Source organism: Nesoenas mayeri, assembly GCF_963082525.1.
Source record: "Nesoenas mayeri genome assembly, chromosome: 4".
NCBI lineage: Eukaryota > Metazoa > Chordata > Aves > Columbiformes > Columbidae > Nesoenas > Nesoenas mayeri.
In genome coordinates, this window is record NC_137540.1 from 33,653,423 (window position 1) to 33,667,154 (window position 13,732).

Sequence of the window (13,732 nt, forward strand, 5' to 3'; positions counted from 1 at the left end):
AAAAAAATACCCAAGCAGCATGTTCTAAAACACACTCCCAAAGACTGAAAACTTACACAGCTTCAAGCATTTCTGTTTTCTTCTTACTGTCAAAAGAAGAAGTTGATAGCAATTAGTATAAGTTGAAATCCAGAAAATAAATGTAGATAATAGATGTCGATAACAAAATGGGTATGTGGTTAGCATAAGTGGGGGAATTGGAAGTTATTTTGCATGTATAGCAAGTATACAAACACCAGTAACAAGAATGTTGGTCCAATACTAGATGGAGTGTCAAGAAATAACAGAAAAGGCAAAAGTGTTGAAAAAACATTCTGCTCTGTGTTTGGAGAAAAGCCAAATATATGCAAACAGATGATGAAATAAGTTTAATTGACAGCTGCTAATGAGGATGTTAAACAGTAGCTGTTAGACATTTTACAACTAAGATTTCAGCTTAAGTTGCATCTTGGATTTTTTAAAGAGCTGGTCCACGAGTGCTGTGGAACAGGAATGTTGATTTTTAATGAATTCTTTAAAACTGGGAGAGTTCCAAAAGACAGTGAGAAGCTAACTTTGTGCCAGTACTTTTAAAGGCTAAGTGGCATAACATGAATAATTATAAGCTTGACATCAATCAGTGGAAAATATTGCATAGCTAACAGGTGGCTGACTAATCATTATTATTCATAAGTATTAATTATAATTAACATTATTCATAATTCACCCCCATGTTAGCTAGTAAATTTAAATGGGTCAGTGAAATTAAAGCTGACCTGTGTGTTTATTGATTTAATCAAACTGAATAGAATTTTTAAAAATATGATCAATTAGATTGACAGAGGTAATGATGTGAAGGTAAGAAACTCTCAAGAACATTTGACTTGGCTTCATATATCAACCTGGTTCCGTCATCTGAATTATGCAAAATCAAGGTTAGATCTGTTACCATCTGTAAGTACCAGCAGTTAATCAGACTAACTATAGTCACGCCTTGTGACTGAAAATTGAAGCTGAATAAATTCAGGTTAGAAATAAGGTACATATGTTTGTGAGGAACAAGGTCATGGAAAAAATTCTTAATTCTGGATGTTTTTCAAGGAAAATCTGGTATAAGTAGTTTAGGCAGTAAATGTGAAGTGATGAGGAGCACCATAGCAGGAGAGGCAACAATGGGGAGTTCCACCTTCCCATCAATTTGCATGCACAGGCAATGCTGCTTCTTTCTTCATCTCTTTCTCCACTTTCTTATCACATTATTCCCCTGACTCCACAAAGGAAGACTTTCTGAGATGTGTGTGTCTGCCGTAGTGGTGTGTGTGCCACAGCTCCGGCTGCCACAGCATCCATGGTAGTGTCAGGTGCTGAGCTTGGCAGTGGGCACCCATCAGCCTGAACTTTGGAAAAGGTGAGAAAGGCTCATCTTTCTGGCTTTTATGAGACATTTTTAGGTATTTCTGAGCTGTTCATCAAAAGGCAGGTGTCCTGTCTGATATATTGAACCTAGACAACGTGGCCCAGTCCTGGGAGAAATGGGAATGAGGTCTGTGTTTTGGCCCAAGCCCCCAGAGCCACTTGCCTTCCCGTGCCCTCCTCAGCCCTCCAACTCTGTGCTGGAGGGATGAGGAGCAGCTGCCCAGCTCCATGGGGGAGGCAGGGAGGCCCTGCACTGGTTCAGCAGCCTTCCCTTCCCAAACAGCTGCTCCCCATCCCCTGCGGGACCAGAGCCACAGAGCTGGTGGAAGCATCCTGTGGGCTGGGTCTGCCCCACGGGTCACAATGCAGTGGCAGGATAAGGCAAATGATATAAAATATTTTCCAGGGCCAAGTTCTATGTCAGGATGAGGTCGAAAGGGTGTAACATTTAACAATGTTTTACTTTCTTTACAAGTCTTCAGTGCAGTACTGTAAAATCAAGTCCTGCGCTATCATTTTCCACAGAAATTGTTCCTGTAGACTTTGGTAAGTGTCAGGGATATCATTACGCTTCTAGCACGAGCTAAGGCAGGATTAATAAGCAGTAGATAAACTACTTTTAATATATATTATCTCACTTTGTTTAGGGAAAACTGTAGGTCAACTGAAGTGAATTTAGATTAAAACAACAGAACTATTGGAGAGTTGAACAGCTGTATGGGAAGAAATTTAATAATACGTTTAGGCAGTGACTGAATATAGAAAAAAGAAAAACACATTAGATTTGTAAAGCCAGGGAAATGACATAAATTATTTTTAAATATTTGCTAAAGAAAAATTTGGGCCAGATTGCTCTTAGAAGGAAAATTGTGTCACCCTGACAAATCAGTGCTCCAGCTGACACTAAGCAGAACTCTTTGTGAACATGCTGTGAACAGTCCTCTGCTTGTAAGGCAGGGGTGACCCAGAAGCTGTTCCCTCAGTTCTCTGTCCCGCAAGTGAATGAGAACCAATGTGCAACAGCCTTTAAGGGAGCTCTCTCTAGATACTGCAGTTGAACAGGAACATTCTGTATTTTGAATCCGAGCGCCTAGGCTACAATTATTGTCACTGAGCTTTACAATGTATTGCTGGTAGTATGAGAAACAGATTACAAGTTTGCAAATTGAAAAGCAGGCTTATGATTTCATACACGATTCTATTTCTTGTAATAACCTTACTAAATCTTACTAGTTTGGGACATGGAAAAAGTGTAATATTCCTGTGACTCTTCAGTTAACATGCACCCCAATTCTACAAGTTACGCGTTCATTGAAGAAGAGTCTGCTTTGTATCTTCATTACCCATATCATTGAGTATGATCCGATTGGAAGGAACCTCTCCGATCACTGAGTGACGGCCCCCATGTCACCCAGGGTCACATAATCATGCCCATATGTGTCTCAATCACCGCCTTACTAGACAGTTTGTCCCTGCTCCTTCAATATTAAACACTGTCCCAGGCTGTCCCTGACTGCCTCAGTTCTTTTCATCCACGATACCTTGTCAGTTGTGACAGAAAAGCTAATAATGTTCTCCAGAAGGTTTTTCATTCATCTGTAAGTCTGGTACAATGTTTCACTATTATTATTTTAATTACAAAATGTGATGATGCCAGTGTGCTGAACCATCAGCCTAGGATTGCAGAGAACTCAGAGGTGGAGAGAAATGAGAGTAAAATGCCTGAAGGCTTTGTGGAGGAGTGATCAGCTACTGGGAAGGAGGGATAGGCAGCTTTTGGAAAAACCAAGCTTTAGTGTATTGGTGGCTCCAGGAAGCTCTAGTGAAACTTATGTTAATGTCAGTTGCCCAGGTATATAACCTAATTTGTGAACCAGCATTTTTTCCAACTAACTCTCAGGTTATATATGTGTACAAATAGCAGTATTAATAATGCAGTTAAGTTTCATAATATGTATTCTTTTTTCTTCCTTTTTTTTTTTTTTTCCCAAAACACTTCAGTTTGAAGGGTGCCAAATAGGTTTTTCTTTTAAATGTTCATTGTCTGTGGAAGTACAGTTGTCTAGTCTGTAAAAGAGAATGATTCACCTGGGGTGACCCCATAGCACAGTTGTACTTGATCCCCAAGAGCACTGGCAGAGCTGTAGAAAAGGCAGGAATTCATTTCCTGAGTTTAGATGTCCCACTTACACAATTCTCTTGTGTACCAATGGGAAGTGCTGAGAAGAGTGTTGCATCTTTGTTACGTGTCTTTAGAGAGGCACCAAGAAGTGCAGGTACAAAGGAAGTGCCTTCTCACCACGTAAGGTGGTCACACTGGGATGAGAGATGGGATCTTGAGCTGACTACATAGTAGAACCAGAATAAACTCTATTGTTGCATTAAACACTGAATTTTAGGCTTAATTCTGACTATAGCCTCAGGCCTCAGAAAAATGTAAGTATCGAATAGTATCTGTCTTGCAGGTTCATCTGCACAGAACTGATTTGCAAAAATACTCTCTACAGAAATATTCTCTCACCTTCTATCATCTTAAAATTAAGGAATTAACTATAGCAGGTTGCACAGCATGAGGCACCTTGTGCATGAAAAATTACACAATTAAGAATGTTTGGATTAGTTTATATGATAGACTGATCATATTTAAGTACCTTATAATGCAGCCATTCAGCAAATTAGGCTGATGTACTGCAACCCTATCAACAAGTAATTTCCTGTATGTTTGTTTGTGGTGTTCTCTAGCAGCTGCATTAAGTTTGTTAATGAAATACGGTGAGTAGATCTTGATTCCCCTCACACTTTATTTCATAGGTTGGTGAGACCAGATGCAAAAAAGTTTGCACTTCGAAATCTGATCTGAGATCCAATGATTTCAGCATCGTTGGAAGCTTACCAAGGGATTTTGAATTATCGAATTATGACTGTTATGGGAAGCCCATTGAAGTCAACAATGGGCTCGGAAAATCTCAAGCCAAGAACAACAAGAAGCCTCCTCCTCCCAAGCCTGTCATTCCATCAGCAGCAAAGAGAATCGATCTTTATGCGAGAGCACTGTTCCCTTTTTGCTTCTTGTTCTTCAACGTCATATACTGGTCCATATATTTATGATAAATCTTTTATTTATGTTTTTCATATGTGTAAAATATACCCCATTTCATTACTCCTCCCCAGTCATGAAGGCCGCTGTGTGAAATTATTTGCATTTGCAAAGCAATATATTGCATTTTGATGCCATGCGATTGTACTGAACATATGGCATCTGAAATCTGAATGAAAGCATGACACTGCAATGTCTGTGCTCCAACCAACGTTGTATATAAATGTACAGCATACATCCTGCTTTAGGAATATATATGAAGGACAATGCGTACTACATTACAAAGCTGAATAACGCTCTTCAGTTATTAGTAACATACAGAGATTTAAAGTGTTCCTAACAATGAAACTGATGTGCACGTTGAGTATTATTAAAATCAGTATTCTAGTATATGTAGTATTTAACAGCTTTTCTGCTGACTTCCAGAGGGGCAAAAAAAACCAACCAAACAACATCTTGTTCCTGCGTAATTTTAGATGGCACTGTTGAAGAAAAAGCTAAGTTGTAATTCATATTATTTAGACTTTTTAAGTGAAGGCAGCATTGAATAAGCTATCTTGTCTATGTGGAAAAATAAAGATCAGAGAATTACTAATTTTGTAGAATCAGCTCATTTAGAAAAAAGACAGCAATTGTATCCATCAAGCAGGCACACTTAAATGTGTGAGAATATGCTGAGAATAAAACATTTGGCCAAATTTTGACTTCTGTTTCCTTAGGAACAAACTAGATACAATATGTCAATTACAAACAGGCCACTTTCTAGATTGAAGATATCAGGAATTTTGAAGAAACATCACAAGATCCAGTTCAGTATCAGGTTATGTTATACTTTTTTACATTACACTGTCCTCTAGCTCATCTTCTGTAGTGTCTTGCAAGCCTGCAGTATCTAAGTCACAATTTTCTTGTTGTTGTGTTGGATACATCTTACTTGACTTGTTTACCTCCTTGGAAGCTTTCAGTTTAAAGAAACCAGTTACTGTCAAGATGGAATCCTATTTTTACCACTAGTTATGCTTATTTTTTTTTTACCTATTGTAGCACAGATGACCAAAGCTAACACCTAGCTACCAGTAGAAATGAAGAGGCGTCTAAGGGGCTGAGACTTTTAAATAAATAATTTGCCCTTGTGCCTATGTATTAATGAAAGGCTGCCCTCACCAACTCAGTGAGTTGACTGCTACTTACTGGGGAACAAGGTCCTATGCGTGAATCTGTTCTATAGGAGACTGCTCTCTATTTTCCAGTGGAAACCCCGTGACATGGAGCCTGCAGAAACATCATCTCCCCGAGGTGCGTAGTGCAGGACCTGTGGTCTTCTGTGGCTGCCAGAGCACACCCCTTTGTAAGGGCAAGTCATGAGGTGAAATGCAACCAAAGGAAAGCTGCTTAGATGTAGGCATCTGAGTAGTGTGTGTTCCCCAGGAACATGCAGGGCCTGTGCCTCAGCCCTTGTGAGCATCCCATAGCAATGCACATCTCTGCTTGTGAAACTGGGGCACAGTTAGTTAAAATTTGAAAATAAGACAGTTCTCAGTAACTTGGCAATTCATAAAAGGAAATATGGATTATTGGCTACTCATAGGCAAGGAATTGACTGAATTAAAGACCTGAAACCTTCCATAGCATGGAAGCAGACACAATACGACTTGTGCTACATTTCTAGTGCATCCAGGATGTGTTGAACCAATGCAGGCCTCAAGTGGACTGTCAGATCACTTGTGTATTGTCCACCAAGTGAATGTTGTCCACGTATGGCCAGCCTGTACAACCAGGAGGTCAAAAGTGGAAATATTTAAAAAAAGGCAAATCATGCTATGCTGGCTTTCCTGGGCATCTGGCCGATCTACAGGCACCCAGGTTGCGTGGCAACTAACCACTGCCACTTTGGGTTCAGCACCCTCATTGCTACAATTCGTGTTTGGGTTGAAGAGATCTGCTCTTCAGAATGTGGCCGCATGCTTCCCATCAGCTTCTTGGCCACTTTCTGGTGCAGATTTCATGGAGCCACTTTACCAGGTTGCCACAGTTTGTCCTTTGGATTTCTTTCTGATAGGAGGAAATGGAAGGCAGATCCCAAATGTTACTGAACCGTTTTGAGCAAAAGGGAAAAAAATGTATATATCTTTAAGGTCTAGTTCAAAGTTCCAGTATTTCTGTCTGATGAAGGTATTTACAGAATTGTCAGAGACTCTGAGAAGCAATAAGGGTAAGTCAAAGAGAGTAAGGAAGGGAGAGGTAATTTTTATACATACAATCAGAGTGCTATATTTATAGACATTATTTATTCTCATACTTGTATTTTTCTTACAGTACTGGAAGGCAAGAAAATAATTACCCTGTGTTGGAAATTATATGACTTTTGGAAGATTTTTTTTTGTTAGAAATCTTATTAAATGATTTATCTGTAATTAATGTCCACATTCTATCTGTATAATCTCAATTATAGATTTTATTGTTAAATTATTCTTTGTTCCTTCTTGCTTTCTTGCTTACTTGATGGCTTTTGTGTTTTATCATAAAACGTTTAATCAATAATACACTGTAATTGCTTTCCAACTCACACAAAAGGAAGCAAAAGGAATGTGCATTGTTAAGATAAAGGCTTTTCATTCATTACAGCACAAAGCCTAAGGACTGAAGCAAAGTTTAACAGCAAATTTGAAATGAAATTTTAAATAAAACAGTATCAGCTATAAAGTATTAATTTTCTTCTTACTTACACTAGATAATATTCCAATATTTGTATTACTTTAGAATATATTAACTTGTCCTACTGAGCAGTAATAATTGATTTATTTTATTTTTCTTCTTTCCACTAAAGGTCATTGAGAGTTTTGCATGCCTATTACATTATGGTCCTCCAGCACCCTCTAGTTGTAAAATTCTGCCTATTGACTTATTTCCAGAATGAGGTGCAAATATGAAACTGTATAGGCAGTATAGGATGATATTTGATAGTGACACTGTGAAGGAAAAAAAATATTAATAAATTAAAAATAACTGGACATAAAAGCAATGGACCACTATAGAAATTGCCATGCAGTATGAATTTAAAATTGTAGAAATTAAGACATTCAACTAGTAGTAAAGGTGAGGCTCATGAAGTACACATTAGTAACTAGATTAACTACTCATGATGTCTGAACAAACTGCACGACAGCAAAATCTGTTTCTGTGGGAGAGACCATCTGTTTTTCGGCTGACATTTACTTGAAGTTCTCCTGTTTACTGGTAGGAGAGTTACAAATTTCTGTTCTACCCTTAACAGAAACCTCAGTATTTCCTTGGCTCTTAAGCATTGAGAGCTAGGATCCAAATGGTTCATTCCTTTTCTAGTGTTAGGGCCCTTTAGATATCTTTCTATTTCAAGATTTTTGAACACATTCAAACACTGCTTGAGGAATTTCCATGGAGATGAATTAATTAATTTCTTAACTGCATCCACAAATTTAAGCTATGCAATAAGTAAGGATGTGACTTGGAAAGTGTATTAGCTGCTGTGTATTAATTGCCTGTTAGGCTGTGTGAAATGTACTGTGTGGAGTAACACACACCTCACTTGCTTGTACTGGTTCGACTCAAGTTTGACACCCAGTTTTGGGAGCAGCTCTGTGGTGTTTCTTGGCATCTTCTTTTGAGTCTCACATTAATTCTGGCTAAGAGGGTGCATGTGAGTGTTCTGTCTTTTGCGGGAGGAAGGGAGTTTATTTCTGTAAGTGCAGCGTACAGAAGACTGACCACTTGGAAACACTGCCAAGCAGCTTTCGTTCTTCAAAGTCTTCATATCAGTTTGGACTTGGTAAGAGGAAATGTGTGGGTAAAGGGAGAACATCTTCAGTGCCCTGTTACCCATTGAAGAGAAAGGAGTAACATAGCCTTTTGGGGTAGTTTTGATGAGCATGGCCCACGGAGATTGATTTGTCTATATCATCATTTTGAAGGAAGTGCGCTACCAAGTAATTTTTGTTTAAAAGTATTTCGCTCTAAAGAGAGGCAATAACTTACTTAAGCAGTCTATCCTAGCTGTTGAGGTGATCTATTAAGAGATGTTATAATACAGCTGAAATTAAAGCAGCTTACCATTATGATTATTGGGTGACTTGTGCTGTGGATATTTATAGAATAGATAACAGTAAATTATTTATTTCCAAGGCAGTGTAACCTGAATATATGCAATGTTAAGTGATTTTTCAGGCTATAGAGATAGCTTAGTGCTGAAATGAGTACAAATGCAGTGTATAGCAGATAAGGAAATGACAGGATGCTGTTACTTGATGCTTTGGTATACTTATTCTGGGATTAGGGAAGATAAGATGAGAAGAAAATGAAATTCAGATACAGAGAGATTGAATAATAGTTTTGCTTGTGTCTACAATTCAATTTAATTGTATCTAACAATTTAATTGCTCTGTAAGTAATAATATGCCACAACAATATTCCACAACAGTTACCTTCCTTTTATATAAAGAATTACTAAAAAAAGCTCATCTGTTGTGCCAGAAAGATACAGAAACTAGTTCTTTTTGTAGGAAGCTCTACAATTAAATAAGCAATGGAACATACAGAAAAAAATGCAGTTTTACAGATAAGATTCTCATTGTTGTGGTTTTGTCTGTACTGTTCTGTCAAATCAATCACAAACAATCTGGGCTGCTTGCAGAACCCCCTTGCATTTTGACTTACTCTGGAAAGTCACCTGCCCATCTACCTTGCAGCACCTGTCCTTAATCCATCAGTAGCAACAGTGCCAGCAAATATTTTTAAAAAACCACATGGCTATTTTGAAATCTTTCTGAAAACGCTTTCTTGCTATGAACTTGTCTACACTGCAGTCACTAAAATGTCTGCAGCTAATGCGGGCTTATCCAAATTAGCTTTAAACTAGCTGGCTTGGGGATGGCTGGCAATGTTGCCATGGTAACGGTGAGCTGGGCCGGGAAACCTACCTGCTGGCGTAGGGAATGAAATATATACTTTGGTGTTAACCCCCACAAAGCTTTGTGCTGCCTGGGCTTTTGCACTCGAACTGTTGGTTTAAAGTTAGCTCGTGTGGGTGTTCATCAGCCCGTGCCTGCGAAATGTCAACGTACGCTGCTGTGTGACGCACTCTGTGCGGCTAGAACCGAATTATTTTTTCCCACTGGTGATGTGGGATGCCACTGTAAACTATTCTCTTGACGGATCTTGATGACATACGAGATTTCTGCCATGTTTAATTTTGTGTACTGACGAAATTCTTCACTAGTGGCAAAAATGCAAGTCATTTTCCCGAACTACCGTATGTGTAAAAGAATGAGCTGGTTTCGCCTACCAGAGTGTGAATGATGTTGCCTACTGAGTCTAGGTCATAAGACTATCCCTTTTACACACTGAAAGACCCATTCTGTCTAAAGTTCCTCACTCTAATAGTGGATATTGTGTCATAGCCTTTTAAATGAATAATGAGACTGAGGAGACTAGTGAGACTGATGAAACTTACCCCATAAAAGCATTTTTTGGCTTCCATTTTGTTTATGGAGGTCAGCCCTCATTTTGGGGGACACTGATTGCTTTCCAGCACAGTGTTTCTCAACACATCATGCCTGTCAAAGTTCTGGAGAACAGCAATGACTGACAGCCTCCAAACAGGGAAGGTATTTGAAGGGCCTTCAAGCTCTTTAGTCAACTCTTCTTTGGAGTATTGAGGTAAATCTAAAGTCTGCCTCGCACGATTAGCTACAAAACAGAGACAGCACGTACATTAAACAAATGTATTTTAGTTCAATAAAATTTACAGTCTTTCACCTTATTTCCTGAAAGGATGGTTTACAGTGACAGAAAACAACCAGTAAGGCAATGTGGGTTAGTAAGAATTTCTGTCCCACCAGGCAGCTGCTTAAGACACATAATGTGCTGTGAAACAAAGAAGTGTGGGGACTGTGGAGTAGAAGGGATAAGGTTTTGGATAACTGTGTTCCACTTGATGAGTTCTTTGGGCTGTGGCAATGGTTAATGTAGATTTTTTTTTTTTCATATATATCTGTGTATGTCTGTTTCTTTCTACAAATACCCACAGTGGGAGTAATTTTTCACTTGAGGAAGCAAACCTAAGAGGTTTTCGGACCTAAGAAACCCTCCTGAGTATAGCAGGTCAAGTTGATGTACCATTGCCCCCTGCAAAAACCTTTCAACACAGAGGAATCCATCTGTAACACCATAAATTGCGAGAAGAATCCCTGCTGTAACTGCAGCTGCTGCTGAGAGGAAAAGCTGTGTGTAGGTAGGCAGCCCCTGCGCTTCCACCTTCTTTCACTGTAGCATACATCATTATAATCAATAGCACTGTTTAGCTTTTCTATTCTGCAGAGCACTCCTTTTATCAAGACTGAGTTATTTCCTCGGCAATATGCTGGAGCTGTCCTGCCTTTCATCTCCGTACAGAGCAGAGATCGTGCGTGTGACTCCAACAGAGTTCAGGAAGGCAAGCCAGGGTTGATGTTCAATGACAGATTAATGGTAATGTAAGAGAAGACCTGAGACTCCCTTATTTCTCAAATTTTAACATCATCTGTGTTATCCTGTTTCAGTTATGTCCCTATAACTCAGAATATTGTGTTATTTGGATAACACCTCACTACATGCATTATATTTTATAGTGAAGTGTATTGAATTGTTATTTTCTTGTCAAAAGCAGAAATGAAAAAAGTCGTTCATGTGACATTTTTTTAAAATGTTGATTTCCTCTATTAACCTTAAAACTTGTGGTTGACCCTGAGGCTAGGGAAATATATTTCTCAGTGTTTAATAAGCCTTACATTGTCATAACAGATTTATCAGTGTCTTGGGCAGGCTTGTTCTTTCAGATTAATTTGTTTGTTTCTTTGACTCCCGAAGGCCAGCTCATTGGAAAACACTAATTTGAAGACTGGCTGTTTCAAAGGCATCATACTGACAGGAACTGACTGTAAAGACTAATGTTTTTGACCAAGACCACTCTGACATCATTTTCTGCTTTTGACAAAGCCTATCTTGCTACCTGCTCCCGCTTCTGACAAATCCTGTTTAGCCTCAGCCTACTGGAGGGTGCAAAATCTTCATAGGCTTTTTAAAATATCTGTCTGATTGCGTTAGTTTCTGAGGCAGCTCTTTTCCCATTCCCCTCCTGGATGTGCTTCAGGATCAGGTTATTACAGAAACAATCTTCTTTTTTCAAACAAATACAAATGTTATACAGCATCCACTGTGAGCTATAATCTACTTCATGGAATTAAACCTTAGTCTTTCCTTATTAAGTCTTCATATTTTCTAGCTGACTGTTTCCTGAGTTGAAACCTTCTCAAATAAATAAATTTCTTAAATGAATAAACAAATGTGCATAATGGCAGGAGCGGATCACATTGGCCCTGCTTGTTTTCTCTGGGCTTAAAGCTCTTTCCTTGCTGTGGTCTTAAAGCCAAGACGGCTTCGGAGGATCTACTGCTGCTCAAGCCATTAGGGCTGCCCTACAGGAGCATGGACAAAGACAAGTTCCCCTCCCTGCGTAGGACCTGCCCTAAATGATGGCGTTCAGTGAAAAACAGCCAAAGGAAAACAGCTAGATTTCCCAAACCTTGTGCCTTTGCAGTAATGTGTTCATCACCTTCTCCACTTGATGAGTTTTCTTGCAACAGGGAGGCACTTTATTTAGAAAAATAACATCACCAATGCCATAGTAATATTCCCAGACACTGCAGTTTCATGGGAGTATTTTGCACCACTACTCTGGAATACTGAATATCATGAATTTCACCATGGGAGATTTTAAACAGAAAATGCGTATCCAAGTTGGCAACCTTTTATTATCTGTTACTCATAAGCATGACTTTATTGCTTTATTTATCATGTACTTCCATATTGTTCCTATTGTTCCTTAGAAAAATTGGGATTTTTTTCTAAGTATATGAATTATCAAAGCATATTGTGGTTTACCTCATTTTTTTTCCACAGGAATATAAGAAAGAGATAGTGTATTTTGCATTACAGTGCTCTTGCAGCAAGTTTACTAGTCTCTGTGAAGAAAGTCTTGATGAAATTAAATAGGTGGAAAAAAATTTCATGGAGTGTGCAAATGAAAGAGCCAGGAATAAATCCATTTATGCAAGACTCATGCTGAGAGTCTGATGAGCTTTGACAATTGGAATAAATTATTTTGGCTGAAAGGAGATTCCAGCCTTAAAAGACAGGACAACATTGAATCTTTCAACAGTTTTCATTTCTCGGCTGGAAAGGAAAACATAGCTTTATAGAAAAGACCAGCCAGTGTTGTCCATACTGACCTCCTGTCCGCACCTGACCGGCAGCTCTCCTGTAATATGGTCTTTCTGCCAGTTTGTGTTGCAAGAATTCAATAGAGGAAATTATTTATTCTCTGACCAAGCAGTGAAATGACTGCGGTTACCTGGCTGGTACAAGGTGCACAGCTGAAGAAGGCATGGCTCCATACACAGCGCAAGGTTGAACGTCGTGCGGGATGGTCTGTAGCTCGGCACAGTATCCAGTAACTAAAAAGAACCAGATGTCTTTTCTCCAGATCTCCTGAACTAGTCTGGCAATCAATTTCCTCTTTTTCTTATGTTCCTCTGTATTACATGATAGATGATAACAATGCTACTTTTCGTTGTGCTAGGGGCCTTTTGTTTAGATTGGATGTAGCTGGGATGAAAAATAATCTGTTGCTATATGCTGCACACTGCCTTATGGTACTACTGTGAGGAACAGAAAGAATAAAAATTATTTCAGTCATTATTAATAGTAGATTCAGTGGTATACAATGGTGATATCTGTATTTGTCTTCTCCGGGTCTCAACATTTCTGGAAGTCGTCTGGCTCTGATTCCAAGTGCCTGATATTCCCCCTCTTTTACATTGGCTTTACGCTCTCAGAGGAGGATCAAACCTACTGCATGTATACATTCTTCCCTTTAATATTACTCATTTCTGATCTCTAGAAAGGATTCTTAAAATAACCCCACAGTTTTTTCCTCAGATCCAAATTCCACAGAAGAATCTGCAGAATAACAAAGGAAGAAGTTGTATCTTTTAAAATGGTATATTTATTCATTTACAACTTAATGTACATATGCATAAATATTCATATTTAATATAATGACATGCTTAGGACTAAGTTTGCCTGAGAACAGTTTGTCAAGATTTAATAATTTGCCAGTATTTTCCCCTTCCATTATTATTAATTTGTTTTGCAAGTATTTTCAAAATA

General features: G+C 38.7%; 1 protein-coding gene across 1 annotated transcript in view; it reads left to right on the plus strand.

The window, feature by feature from the left end:
• The window catches only part of GLRB (glycine receptor beta), a gene marked incomplete at both ends in the record, with an annotated part of 43,585 nt that extends 39,082 nt beyond the window's left edge, over nt 1-4,503 (plus strand). Inside the window, one exon of the mRNA XM_080344375.1 lies at nt 4,207-4,503. Within this exon, the coding sequence (XP_080200501.1) occupies nt 4,207-4,503 (297 nt within the window). The remainder of the gene's footprint in view (nt 1-4,206) is intronic.
• Nucleotides 4,504-13,732: the final 9,229 nt, after the last annotated feature.